The sequence below is a fragment of the Spea bombifrons genome, chromosome 3, assembly GCF_027358695.1.
Source record: "Spea bombifrons isolate aSpeBom1 chromosome 3, aSpeBom1.2.pri, whole genome shotgun sequence".
NCBI classification, from domain to species: domain Eukaryota; kingdom Metazoa; phylum Chordata; class Amphibia; order Anura; family Pelobatidae; genus Spea; species Spea bombifrons.
This window is the reverse complement of record NC_071089.1, coordinates 103,346,555-103,361,583: the sequence shown is the minus strand read 5'-3', so window position 1 is coordinate 103,361,583 and position 15,029 is coordinate 103,346,555. Positions and strand designations below refer to the sequence as shown.

General features: G+C 42.2%; 1 protein-coding gene across 3 annotated transcripts in view; it reads left to right on the top strand.

The window, feature by feature from the left end:
* Positions 1-1,111: 1,111 nt before the first annotated feature.
* The window catches only part of TFDP2 (transcription factor Dp-2), a 40,314-nt gene continuing 26,396 nt past the window's right edge, over positions 1,112-15,029 (top strand). For all 3 annotated transcript variants that reach the window (XM_053460568.1, XM_053460567.1, XM_053460566.1), the window contains exons 1-2: positions 1,112-1,194; positions 7,310-7,409. In XM_053460568.1, the coding sequence (XP_053316543.1) occupies positions 7,407-7,409 (3 nt within the window). In that variant the 5' untranslated portion in view covers positions 1,112-1,194; positions 7,310-7,406. The remainder of the gene's footprint in view (positions 1,195-7,309; positions 7,410-15,029) is intronic.

The window sequence follows — 15,029 nt, the reverse complement described above, 5'->3', positions numbered from 1 at the left end:
TTATTAACAAATCACTAACTGGCGTTGCTTTTAAGCGCAGAATGTCCAGTGTATGTGAAATATTTCTGCAAACTTCATAGCCTTGGTATCTGAAAATACTAGCTATGAACCCATAAGAAGCATTTTGGCGTGGAGTTAGTACGAGAAAGGCAGTAACATGGCTGTTCTTAAGACTATGGATTCCAGATCAATGAAACTTGCATTTATTGCATTTATGTCTGTCTGTCTGTAAAGCTTTAAATATATGAATATCAGGGATTTAATGATTCCTTAGCACTTCTATATGCATGCTTGACTATAAGGAATTCCTGGTTGCCTTGGTTCAGAGGAATACAAACAATGTGCAAGGATCCCACAGTCCCAACTCACTGCAACGCTGGGTTCTTTCCTATCATTATAGACGATTTTAGCGACCAGGATTACGGGGTAAAACATGAGTGTTTTAGTTAAAAGTAAATTTCATATATAATAACTGGTAAATAAAGTTGCATTGAAATTTCTATTATTATCATTTATATAGCCCCAACAATGCATGTCGTGCTTCTTAAAGTGCATACATTCAAAAAGGATGAAAAACTAGAATTCATAGACTAAGATGAACGGATACATTAGGAAAAGAGGACCCTGTGCTCACAAGCTTACAATCTACCGTATACATATTTGCGCATTCTCTATTATATTTAAGGGAAAAAATTATAAGTTTGCTCCCAAATATCAAACTCTTTGCTACGGACAATTTAAAAATATTACAAATAAATAAGCACGCCGTTTACTGTATATAACGTAGTGCATTCTATTAACATTTTTCTTCTTTATGAAATGGCAAGATTAAAATGCAGGTGATTGTAATAAAGCTACATATACTAATTTATGTGAAGTTAATAGGATTTTTATTTTTAAAGCATGGTGATCACATTTATTAGAAATGACACTGAAATGATAAATATTGATGGGGATGCTATAAGGAAGGGGTAGCTGAATGATGCCTGAAACAATCCAACCATTTATAAATGTATCGCTGTCAGTTAGTGTGGGGAATGCTGTTAGCCCTGGCCTGATCTCTGATAGCTGGATGGATGAGATCTGTGCTCTGCTGTCGATGCCTGCCTCATTCTCAAGTTTTCAGGCAATGGTAACAAAGAGTGGCTATAGTAGTGAGCTGTGAATAGTGAACCACTCGTGTCCTGCATCCAGGTAAGTGCCCTGCTTGGGGGTCTTTCCCCCCGATCACCCCTTCATATCCAGTGCCCCCCCAAATCTGTGTTCTGCTCATTCCTAGGCTCTGATCCAGCACAATACACTAATTTCCTGCAGCATGCTCCAGTGAAGGGGGAGGGTAACCTTTTTTGCTTTATTTATTGAACATCCCAATCTTTAAGTTTTTCACAATATTTTCACTTTTTCTTAAATGTTCACAGAGCCACCATTATAAAGCTTTCTCGTGCAAGACATTTAAAATAGATTCTCTTTCTGGATTAACTCACTTTGCTTAACCTTACAGTAAGGCATACATTTTATATAAGTGGTTTACTCTGTCTGTAGTTTGTATTATTATTATTATTAGATTGAGTTATGTTTATAGACAATACAGTTTTGTGTGATGATTGGAATATTAACAATGTTTCATTATTTTACAAAGTAAATTGTGTGTTTCCTGTATAGTTTGGTAAAACCTGTACATATTGGGTCTGTGCAAAATGCATTAGTGTGATATTCTACTGATCCTCATATGTTTTCACAAGTGTCTTCTGCCAAACCCAGCCATTAATATATATGCCATTAATATATACATATTGGCCTGAAGCTGCTGTTTGTTTCCTTATTCTTTAGGTGACTTTTTGTATAATTGTAGATGGATTTCAGCCTGACTTAGTTTGGTGAATCTTAGTTTCAGAGTGCCTGTCTGCATTGCTCCCATCACCAGCACTCAAAGGGTTAAACAGTTAAACATGCCTGTTTCTTTCTACCCATCAGACCTGTTACTTTCATTTTTTTTTATAACAAATTGTGAAGTTAATCATTCTCAGCTTGTGTATGTACTCATGTGAGATATCTAGACTCTGGTAGAAGGAGATAGGTGAGGATTTGTTGCTTAGTATTCCTCTGTGCACAGCATAAAACTAAACTGTATTTGTGCATCAATAATCAGTTACTATTTGTGCATAATGGAAAGGAATGGGTGGTTTCACTATTAATATGAATATATGATAGAGATATATATATGTATATATATATAATTTGTATAGGAATATTTTTTCATCAGTTGACCTAATTATAGCCATAGTGGAGCAAAATGCCACTCCTGGCAGTTAAGGGGTTAAGTGGGGGCAGGGCACCCATTTTTTTCCTGGGTCAGACTGTCTCTTGGGACCACATGCAGCTCAGTGGGACAGTCATTCTGAAAAGATCCAAGTGTCAGCTGTATGCAAATGAAGGGGACAGCATTGTCTGTGGCTTGATGGGAGGGGACATTCCACTGGTGTGCGAGCGAGTGAGCGGTCCCACTCATATCACTGCCACACACTCCCTGTGCTAGCTGGGGAAGCCCTGAACATCTGCTAGTGAAGATGGGGGGGAGGTACAGAAGAGATCACAATGATGCAGTGACCATGAAGCCAAAGGCCCTGGTGATGGATGTATTATATGTTATATTATATACAGATTGGGGGCACAAATTGCTTTTCCCAACATTCTTGTGGAATGTGCAGTGACGTGGGCTTTTAATCCATATGGTTGTTTAAAATCCTAGCGTGCCCCTTTCTTCTCTCCAGGTATAAGTAGGTGTCCGGGGCTGCGTCCCGTTTGAAGTGACTGATAATTTTATGAGACATTCACTTTTCAGTCAACAAGGTCCTGCATTTTGGGGGCCTTTCGAGAACTCCAAATACTTTGTTTTTAAATCTTTATTTTCTTTTCCGGATACAACGTTTCCATTCGGTTTTCATCCTCCCTTTAATGCTGAGTCAGGTGAGGTTCCCCCAATCTCTGTTCCTGGCTACTATTGTAACTTGCGCGTCTCCATTCACCATCAAAATGCCCTTAAAATGCTTAAACGTGTGGTAGTTACTATGGTTACCAGCAAGTGGGGGAGGAGGGCAGAAAACACTGCCTCAGCTGAGGTGGTATTCACCTGTGATGACCCTGGAAGAATTAGAATAGTGAAAAATATTAAAATACAATTAAAAAGAGAAGTGTCTTGAATACTATAACATATAATATATATATTATGTCAGTAGCACTGGAATGCAGTAGTCGGAGTACAAATATTTAATCAGGGCATTATTCCACCTAGGAGACATATCGTTAAACTGGGTGTGACATGGTATACAGTCCTGAATGTACTTATTTTTGTCGTGCATACACCTCCTGTGCATTCTTGAAGTCTTCTGCATTCTTTACCTCTTCTGTTTGAAGGCTTTCATGCGTTCGCTGCCCTTTCTGTAAAAAGTACTTCCTGTCGCTTAAAATCATGACGCTAAAGGCGGTGATAATCGCTTCTATCGCGGCCCATGTAGGAAAGTTTCTAAACACAAGATAACTGCGTCCATGTGGATTTACTGGATTCCTTGAGAAAAAAATCAGTTTACAAAAGACGTTCTAATGTTTACTCCAATTTATTGTTCTAGAATTTAGGTTTTAATATTACCAATAGGAAGCGTTTAGATTTTAGTTTTTTTTTCTTTTTTTGCATCCTAGATTATTATTAGATAAATATTATTTTTTTTTTACTTGGATTTTGCCTCTTGTTGAATATCCATTTTGGAGTTTTCTGTAGCTGGCGTTCTAGAACTATAAAAGCATTTTTCAGAAAAAAAACATATTTGAAACACAATTTTTTTACTGTGGGGATTTTCTTTGACGAAAGGCCACGTGCAGGTGCTTGTCCAATTTGGAAACCTAATCTGTATTACATTTTTATAGGAAACAAAACAACGTTGAAGAACAGGAGTGCATAATTACTGATGCCCCACCCCAGACACATATGGACTATAACCTTAAATACTCCTAGCCAGCCTCCATAGCCCAGTGGAGTAACAAATATCTTTTTAGTACACTAGAGCATAGAGGTGACACCAGGGTAATAACCTCTGTTGGGCAAGAGGGGCAGTTGTCGCAGGTGCTGCAAGGTGAGGAGTGCACTTGAACTGCCTGGTGGCAATTCCTGACCACCTCCTTGAGCTTCTCTCTGTTTCTGGAAACAGGTGGGACATTAGCCCAGGGCATGACCTTGCCCCAGGCGCCAAGATCTGTAGTTAGGGCTCAGAGTGACACAATCATAACATTTTAGTTGTGTGCGTGTGTGTCCACACACACTGCTTCTTTAACCCCTTAATGACCAATGATGTGCCAGGCACGTCATGGCATTAAATTTGATTAATAAAGATTTTAGAGAGCTTTCTTCACTTAAACGCTGTTGCTGTAATGCTTATGTTCGGTTTCTAACTGTAACTAATTGATCTTTTCTGGCTGAATATAGCTGTAGGTGTGATAATGATTTCATGGGACAAGGCTGGGTCAGTGAAACATGACGCTAATGATATGAATATATTTACTGCTGATCCAAGTTCAGAACAAAAGGAAATAACCAGAGGGAGCCTCACCAGCTGGATATGGCAGGGACTCTCAGCACTTGGACTTTGGATTGAACTTGGTAGAATCCCAACGATAGATGCCAACCGTTAGATGCAGAATTTACTCTACATCTTCTGAGTGTCAGACATCTTATTTAAAAAAAAGATGAACAGCCATGTGCAGGCAGCCTAGATAACTGCAATCATGTTATAGATAAGCAGTCCGAGAACAAGAACCTGAGAATACTAAAGGGTAACAGCTAGGATATAAACGAAGGTGCAGGACTAATTATGCAAGGATCAGGAGGGGCTGGAGCTGGGTGCCAAGACAGGTCACGGATCTAGCTGGTGCCAACGAGTCTATGAGGAATGAATGAATTACTTTCCTGGGCTTTTTCAGTTAATGTGACCTTACTTTCTACCATAATAATAATAACTAGTAAGATCTAGTAGATCTATGCATCGATCGTGTCTTTGTCGGAATTGTCGCTCATGCTAGACAGGAGATAAAGATGATGAGGTCCTATCAACGTGTACTTTCTGCTGTCCAACTTAGTGTTTTGATGCATTTACTATCCCAGGAACGATGCGGGGTCGCCATTGTGAGAAGGAAGGAGATAATATGCTTGAAAATATTTAAAATGCTTTAAAAATTGGTCAATTTTATATAAAAACAGCACAAAAACATGAATATACTTATTACATCAAATGTGTGCTGCCTAGGAATCTGTCTGACAGATTTCCATTGTGTGTAAAACTTGCCAACCTGGGCATGAGGGATTATCATTAGTAAATATTTATTTTGAGAAATTACTTACAATACAATAGGACTGTTTTAATTAGAAACACAGAATTTTGACTACACATAAGAACCATTTGGACCATCTAGCCTACCCATGGCCTGCTTTAAAGATGCAAACTTCATTGAGTCCTTGGCACTTTGCTGTAGCCAGTGGATCACTATCGCCATCTAGAGTCCAAGAGTGGAATTATTCATCGATTTTATATGGCACCTTCATATACTGCATCGGTGTACAATAGGTCAACAATTTTTATCTTACCATTTTGTTTGCAAAATGATAGGACTCTTTTAAGGCGATCCATATGTCTAGCTAGCTCTAGATATTTACTCGAACAGAAGAATTGAATCTGTGGACTTTCTGTTAAACAATTTTGGAGTTGAGCTGAAATATTTTCTGAGAACGTTCGTTTCATCCCAAAAACTACCTACCACTTGGCTGGACACTGTCCTTTAGGATTTCCTGGTAGAGAGCAGAATTAATGGTTCCATTAATTAAGGCAAGTCGTCCCGGTACTGATGCAAAGCATTCCCAGACCATCTCACTGCCACCACCGTCTTTGAGTATTGGTTTGATGTTCTTATTGTGGAATGCTGTGTTAGCTTTACACTGGGTAGTTTGTGATCCATGTCTTCCAAAATAATTATCCCAAATGTCATGGTTGTCACCAAGATGTTTTTGGCAAACGTGAGATGAGCCTTTGTGTTGTTTTTGGTCAGCAGTGGTTTTCGCCTTGCACTCTCCATGGATGCCATTTTTGCAAAGTCTTTCTTATTGCGGAATCGTGAACACTCACTTGAGCTGAGGCAAGTGAAGCCTTCAGTACTTAGTGTTAGTCTGGGTTCTTTTGTGACCTCCTGGATGAATCATTGATGCTCTCTTGGAGGGATTTTGGTAGGCTGGCTACTCCTTGGATGGTTCACCCCTGTTACAAGTTTTCTCATTGATTCACTGGAGCTTTAGAAATGGCTTTGTAACCCCTTCCAAACTGAGATTTTTTAGATCTCGTCATCATCTGCTGCTTTTTTGAGACTTTTAGTCGACTTCACTTTGCAGGACAGGATTTAATTGAACAGGGCCAAACACAGAGGGGTCACAGGAATGCACGCCAGCCTTGTCTAGGGGCTCCAGGACACAGAATGTTTAAAATGGCTCTTTTTTACCCTCAAGAAACATTACTTATACCTGGAAAACCATCATTTACTTAACTGCAAGCGTGTGAGGTGGTGTCCAACGGCACCGGTGACAGCCGTGTCCAGACTCGGCTCCTTACAGTTTACACTTACCTCTGTAACCCAACGTTTGTCCTTTTTTTTGCTACTTTTGATCTAGCGGAATGGGACCGAGATCTTTGCCTGCGTCGGCACTGATCTCCATGGCAGACATCATTCACAGTCCATCACTTTTAATGTGGCCTAAATACACTGAGTGCCGTGCTGTGACGTGGTGGCAGAACAATAGGCGAGGGCTATCATTTGTAGCAATTTATATTGGAGGCCTTAGATCTGTGCCTTTGTGTTCTTCATCAGGAAAAGTCTCTATGAAGATAGCATTTCTACCGGTGGTACTAATTGCTTCATGTTATAAGGGGCTCGCTGAGAAGAATGGAAAGGCTCTGCAGGAAGTTCTTGTCCTTCCTTGACTGTTTTATTCATTAAACATGTTTGCCTTTCAGTGTATTAGCGAAAATGAAAGTCAGTCGGTTTCAGTTTGACGTTTAAACTCTTTTATTACATGCAGGGAAATCAGACCTCATCCCCCAACACGTTTAGCGGTAACTTTTTAAGTATTTATTTTTTGCGAATAAGTTGGTCTTCTGTTCTTCTCAAAAATGCATACTCTCCGAATCTAGTTACTAATCTAGCTGTTAAAAAGTGTATGCGCTGCAGGAAGGTCTGTGTAGTATGTATTTATGGGCCTGTCTCTGTGATGTTTTAGGGAATGGATAATTGATTGACAGTGTCTCGAGTTTACATCGAACCTCAACCAAAGAGAGATTCCTTTGGATACGCTAAACGTGAATGCCGAACTCCAAATGGTAAGTAACTTTTCGCTAGCTTTGCCACAAATTGCTATGTTTTGTTTGTTTCCAGTTATTCTTTTACACTTTTTGTATTTCTTTGGAACTTTTTAAAGTTTTTGGCACATCATTTAAAGTCTGCTGCATGGGTGGTTGATTTGGACATAGAGCTACCACGTTTGGTGGGTAGTTATGCTGTAAAAGTAATAGTTCCTATACAGTTCTTGGCAGTGAGACGTCTTCTGGGCTGCCTATAACGTGCTGGTAGGCGGCAACTCTAGTTTCACGAGGCAGGGTATGTACAGGGCTGTTAAAAAGTATCAGTCCCTTCCTGATTTCTTCTTGTTTTGCATATTTGTCACACTTAAGTTTCAGATCATCCAACTAATTTTAGTATTAGACATAGATAACCCGTGTAAGCACAAAATAGAGCTTTTAGATGATGATTTCATGTTTAGAAGGAAAAAATCTATCCAAGCCTGCCGGCCCTTTGTGAAAAAGTAATTGTCCCCTTAGTTACTAAATCAAGCAAGTAACCAAATGCAAATGATAATTGGGTTCAATTTCACTGGACACACCAAGGCAGCATTACTGCCAGCCCAGTTGAATCTAAACATCGATTAAATAGATTCTGTGTTGCAAAGTGAAGCAGTCTAAAAGGTCTCAAGAAGCAGCAGATGATGCCGCGATCTAAGAAATACAAGAACAGGTGAGAAACCAATCAAATGACCTTGATCTATTAGTCTGGGAAGAGTTACAAAGCTTTTAAGTTCTAATGCTTGGGGACCCCAGCGAAACATGGTGGGAGCCATTATCTGCAAATGGAGAAAATTTGAGACAGAAGTGAACCTTCCCATGAGTGGACGGCCCACCAAATGTCTCCAAGAGCATATCGAAGACTCATCCACAAGGTCACAAAGAACCCAGACTAACATGTAAAGTACTGCAGACCTCACTCTCCTCAGATAAGGTCAGTGTTCATGTGTCCACAATAAGAAGATAGTTGCCAAAACATCTTGATGACCCCCAGGACTTTTAGGATAATATTCTGTAGACTAGTGAGTCAAAAGTGGAACTTTTAGGAAGACATGGGTCACGTTAAATCTGGTGTAACGCTAACACAGCATTCCACATGAAGAACATCAAACCAACAGTCAAACACGGTGGTGGTTGTGAGATGGTCTTGGGGCTGCTTTCGATAGAACCATGAATTTCGTCTCTCTACCAGAAAATCCTGAAGGAGAATGTCTGGCCATCAGTTTGTGACCTAAAGCTCAAGTGCTTAAGTTATGCAGCAGGTCGGTGATCTGAAGCACACATGCAAGTCCACCTCTGGATAGCTCAAAAGAAACAAAATTAAGGTTCTGGAGTGGCCTGGTGAAAGTCCTGACTTGAATATGATTGAGATGTTAAGGCATGACCTTAAAAAGGCAGCTCATGCTTGAAAACCCTCCAATGTGGCCCAATTAAAACGATTCTGTCAAGAAGAGTGGGCCAAAATTCCTCCCCAGCGATGTAAAAGACACATTGGCAGTTATCGTAAACGTTACGGGGGCAATTACATTTTCATATGAGTGATAAAGGTTTTGATTAGCTATTTACCTTCCACAAATGAAATGCTCATTTAAAAGCTGTATGTTGTGTTTACTCACGTTGTTTTAGCCTTTATATGAAATTAGATGGATGATGTGAAATATTTAAATGTGACAAATAAGCAAAATTACAAGAAATCGGGAAAGGACAATACTTTTTCACAGCACTGTATATGAGGGATTGAAAGGATACATATGCTGCGTAGTAGGGGGACGTTGTCATAGGATGGATTTGGAGTCATTGCTTTGAGTATTCCATTTGTTGCTATGATCACACTTCAAAAGAAGAATGTGCACTAGAATCAGTATTTTCGCTTAGCCCCCATATTAAATTGTCAGATATTTGGCTTCTAAGGAAGCAGGAGGGATGCAAAGTGTTTCATAACAGCATCCCTTAATCCCTTGGATTAAGACAACAATTATAACTCAGCCGGTCTCAGGCGGAAACCTGGTTGGGTGTCGTGGCAGTTGTAGTTTTTACATTAGCTGGAGTTGGTGTCACCCAAAACTAGTAAAGACCACCTAACAGTTGTGGAACTACCGGGGTCGCGACTGCGACCGGGCCCTGGAGTTCTGCCAGTCAGGGGGTGCCGAGCGGTTGCTGAAAACGACCGCTCGGCAACTCTTGGGCCCCCCTGACTGACAGAAATCCAGGATGCCTCCGCTCCCCGCCGCTGCTGCTGCCGCCGTCACCGCCGCCGCCTGCCTCAGCGCTGTCTGGAGTGCAGTGTTGGGAGCGTAAGGGCATATGACGCCCTTTAACAGATTCTCGCACCGGGGCCCTGAGATTTCTAGTTACGCCCCTGCCACCTAAGATTAGAACCCGGACTAGAAGCGTGCGGCTACTTGATGACTATAGCCGTCTGTTTAGACATGGATTAAGTAAACACGCTGACATCATGACTTTGGTGCATATTGTAATGTGACAGGTGTTGCAAGTGCTGGGCGCCTTTCTCTGGGTTTTGCGTTGCGTTCCTTGAGTCGCTTTGCTGGCTGAAACATTTATTATATGTAGAGCTGAAACAACGAATCGATAAAATCGATAATAATCGATAACGGAAATCATCGATAACGATTTCCGTTATCGATTAATCGAGTGATCAATTCGTTGTTGGAGCACTCGGCTCCTTTTACTTACCTCCGCGAGCGTTCCCCGCTTCTGCTACACGCTCTGCAGTCTCCGCCTTCTTCAAGCTACGTGACGGATGTGACGCGTTCCGGAGGTAAGTATTCTTCTGTGTATGTGCACGGATCGCACAGAGCCACTCGCACAGAGCGAATCGCTCTGTGCGAATGGAGCCACTCGCACAGAGCGGTTCGCTCTGTGCGAGTGGCTCCATTCGCACAGAGCGGTTCGCTCTGTGCGAGTGGCTCCATTCGCACAGAGCGGTTCGCTCTGTGCGAGTGGCTCCATTCGCACAGAGCGGTTCGCTCTGTGCGAGTGGCTCCATTCGCACAGAGCGGTTCGTGAGTGTGGGTGCAGGGCAGAGTGGGGGTGGGGGTGCAGGGCAGAGTGGGGGTGGGGGTGCAGGGCAGAGTGGGGGTGGGGGGTGCAGGGCAGGAGACTGGGTGCAGGGCAGAGTGGGGGTGGGGATGCAGGGTGTGAGTGTGGGTGCAGAGCAGAGTGGGAGACTGGGTGCAGGGCAGAGTGGGGGTGGGGATGCAGGGCAGGGTGTGAGTGTGGGTGCAGGGCAGAGTGGGTGCAGGGCAGAGTGTGAGTGTGGGGGCAGGGCAGAATGTGGGGGCAGGGCTGGGTGCAGGGCAGAGTTAGAGACTGGGTGCAGGGGCACAGTGCAAAGTGCTGGGTGCAAAGTGCCAGGGCTGGGTGCAAAGTGCTGGGTGCAAAGTGCCAGGGCTGGGTGCAAAGTGCAAAGTGCTGGTGCAAAGTGCTGAATGCTGGGTGCAAAGTGCTGGATGCAAAGTGCCAGGGCTGGGGCAAAGTGCTGGGTGCAAAGTGCTGGGTGCAAAGTGCCAGGGCTGGGTGCAAAGTGCTGGGTGCAAAGTGCTGGGTGCAAAGTGCAAAGTGCTGGGGCAAAGTTTCTTGAACAGTAATAGTCCACCTCTTTTCAGAATGTTTGGGGTTATTTTGTTTCATAAATATTGTGTTTGGGTTCTTGTACTTTGAAAATATTGTTTTTTATTACATCATAACAAAATAAGAATGTTAATGTAAATTTTAAGTTGTTTTTTAACATCCAGTTCATTAAATTCTTTTAAATAAACGAAAAATTTGCATATTGTTTTTTTTTATCCGATTAATCGATTAATCGAAAAAATAATCGGCCGATTAATCGATTATTAAAATAATCGTTAGTTGCAGCCCTAATTATATGGGGTCGGCTCAATTCTTCTCTCAGCAGAAATCGACCAGGATGGGCCCTTCATGATGCATGAAGTGAGTGAGTTGAAACTTTCATGCAGACTCCCATTAGTAGATTAACCCTTCTGCCTTAATAGATTTCTGTCAACTTGTCGGTTCTGTGGCAGAACACATCAAACGAGAAGAGATGTTACCGGTTCCTGTGTACTGCTCACACACCTGCTCTTTAGAGCTGCCATAAACCAACATCCTCTATGTAATCAAACCAACTGAATAACTGCCGCATCCTGCACTCGCCTCCCTCGGGTGTGTGCGTGGTTATACATTCATTCACAGCGATACGGCACGGCCAGGTGCAACTTCCACAGCTTGTGCAAGAACTCTGTTCTGTTACATTATATGGTATAGCGCCACACAGTATAATACTGTGAATACATGGAAGATACAGGGTGTCCTGCTCCTCAACCATGCTGAAAAGTCAAATAACTCGCTGTATTTGTGGAGTATACGCCAGGAAAATAGCCTACGTGGTTCTGAATTGTCTATCATCTGCTCTCATCGTTCATTGCTTCTTACCCTATTTTCTTTTTGTTCTGGTGCCTTAACCTTGAACTTTATATATAGATGTTAAGGTTATGCCAAAACATTGCAAACATACTTTGATTTTCTAAAATTTAACCCTTTGTCGACCTTAGAATAAGGCTCAACAAATTTTCTGCACTTAGCCACCCATAAAATATAGTAGCCGGGAGCTGTGTGCTATTGCCGCAGTGTCGCATGGTGCCTTATGTGACCCTGCAGCGTTCCTGCCCCCAGCAGCATGTATATGAAAGAAAAGCTAAGTCTCTTTAGAGACAGTTGTCGGACACATGAGCGATTTGTGGGCCCACCACATGAAACACTAGGCACCGTGATGCAATTCTTAGTGGTTATTGTGACCTGGGTATTTATTACGCTTTGTCTTCTTTGTACAGTTTAATGTATTTTATGCTCAGTGCATACGCTGTTTGTTATCCCATACCAAACCTGGGTGCTATTGCTTACTCTGTCCTGTAGGTGGCACTGGTGTTCCCTTGCACTGTGGATGGCTGTGTCTTGTTGGCACTGCTCAGCAGTTACCTCTGCTTGTAGCCTGCCTTTCTGGGATAATTTTGTTTCCAACCAGTCTGGCAGCCTTTCTGCAGTTACTGGAGGGAAAAAACTCTCTGTACGTTATCCATGTTTTTAAAGGCACTGTCATTTTATAGCAAGTCTTGTGTATGGTGGTCTATTCCGACATCTGGGGCAAGCACATTGAGTTGAGCCCTGATTGGCTGCTTGAAACATCCAAGCAGTGGCAGACCACAGAGGAGGACCCTCTAGTGATCCTCAACAAAGAGTGCATATTGAAGTACTTTGTGAGTACTATAATATATATCCAGTGCAGCTTTAGGAGAAGCTGCAGCTCTAGAGTTGTAAGGATGTGCCTCTTCCTGATATTATTAAATCCTCTGCAAGTCTCGCCGAGCCAGTGCTGGAGCGGAATGACAGTGTTCGGCGATTACATGTTCTGAAATCCAGAGAACAAGTGGTGCTTGGAAAGGAGCAAATGCATATGGAGAGGGGGAATTCCTCAAATATGTATAAGTGATACACCGTGAACATTTGATACATTGACATGCATATAATGACTGTAGCGTCCCTTTAGTTGTAGATGGTTCCTCTCTTGCTTTGCTTGTGACGCTGAGCACAGCTGGGATCAAGCCTGTTTGTGTTAAGCTTATAAAAAAATAGAGCAAACTCTCTGCTTATAAGACCATTTTTGGAATGTCTGACTGCACATGTGAAAATAATTCCTCTAATAAACCCGCTGAGCGAGAGAGACACAAGGTAACATTACCCACAGTATTCTGGCAGGGTAAGCAAACCATAAGCAAACAGTTTAATTAGTTTTCACAGGGCCAGACGGCTGTGGATGTATTTTCTTTAACGGTATTAACAACCTGATTGGAAATGGTTTGTTCCCATGTCCTTATCTACCCATCTCTTCTAGCTCGATGAATGTGACGCGTTAATGGGTTAATTCTTCCAATGGCTGAAATGTGTAATGCTAGCAGTACATTTATAGAATTTAGTTGCCCCTCGTGAAGAACCCCCCCCCCCCACAAGAGGGAGAGCTCCAGGTAGCCTACGTTGAGAAGTGCCCTGATGTGTGTATGGCATGCATATTGTATCACGCGTATTATTTTACTGTATGTATCCACTTTCTGGGTTGCGGGCCTGAGTTAATAAACAATTGTAGTTGTTGTATTCCTCCAGACTACTCAACATCACCTGTCCCCGCAGTACATCGCCTAGATTGTTGTACACAAAGTTATTGAGGGTGATGAGTTGTTTCATTCACGGTGATGTCATCTGGCAGGTTATCCAGAAGTGTCCTGTCCTTAAATATTCTCGATCTTCCGAGATACCTCCAACAGTCGCCCTCCCCTGCCTTACCGTGGGGCTGGTGCACCTCGCTGGTTAGTCCGTATTGATTAAAGCCTCGTCGCTGCTGGAATTACATGTGCATGGCGAGCTTAGCTGCACTTTCGATTGTCGCTTTAAATATGCTGAGAGAACAGCGAGGTTCATGCTTATGTGGAGGAATGATGGTGAATATTCAGCGATAACTAACTTAGCAATTATCTGCTGGCATGAATTAATCGCACCACGTTCTCTCCATGTCTCATATTAACGCACCTAACTAGCGAAGTGGTCACATTACCGTGGGCAACATGGTGACGCCATAGAATGTGTATTACTATACTGGCCTACAAAAAAAAAACAACACTTTTCACTCAACCACCCAGCATTTAAAATACATTAACGGTGAGGAAATATTTGTTGGGCTTCTTCCATCAGATCTGAGAAAAATAATTACGGAGTGACACTTTGGACAGTAAATATGAAACAAAAAGTGTTTTCAGTCCAGAAATTACAAAAAATAAATAAAAAAAATACAAAAAAAGCTTAGCAGATATCAGGAACAAAGGGTTACCCTATAAGTTCCAGTTCCGAGAAACACTCCTTGAAGCTCAAACTCGGATAAATAATAAAAACAAACTGGAGTCCTCCCAGTATGAAACATCATTTGTGCGGCGTAGACTGCGGCTTTAAATATTTTTGCAGCCAGGAAAGATGTGTGAAGGATTGTCCGTGCACGGCTGTCTTTCTCGGTGGGTCCCTGAGACCTGCAGTATAGCGACAGTGCTGGGTCGCGGCCTGGGGTCCCAGCTTAGCTTCCGGTGGAGATCAAAGCAGAGAGTTTGGCCACAGGTCAGCCAAGAGCAGCAGTGACGTGTGTGCTGGGGGGCCGCTGAAGTGGGTGACTGGCTGGACTGCAAAGGGTTTGGCAATTTTTTATTTTATTTTTTTTGGGTACTGCCATGTGATCATCATTAGGCTTATCCACCCGCTGTGTGCTTCAGGCTCACATAAATTAACCCCCTTGGTGCTGTGGTGTATGGGAGCTTGCCATACATCTATACTTCCTGCTTTCTTGTATTTGGTAATTTTTACATACGATGTGTAATACATTGTATTGTTGTTTATATAATTAACGTAAGCACACGTAATCATGGAAATGCAGTCTGCATTGACAACTTGTATCCATTCAGTAAAAAAAAAAGAAGCCTTTGTCCTCTCTGTACCCTTTGATCTAAAGACTGGCAGTAATGGAATATACTCTTACTAATTCTGATACCT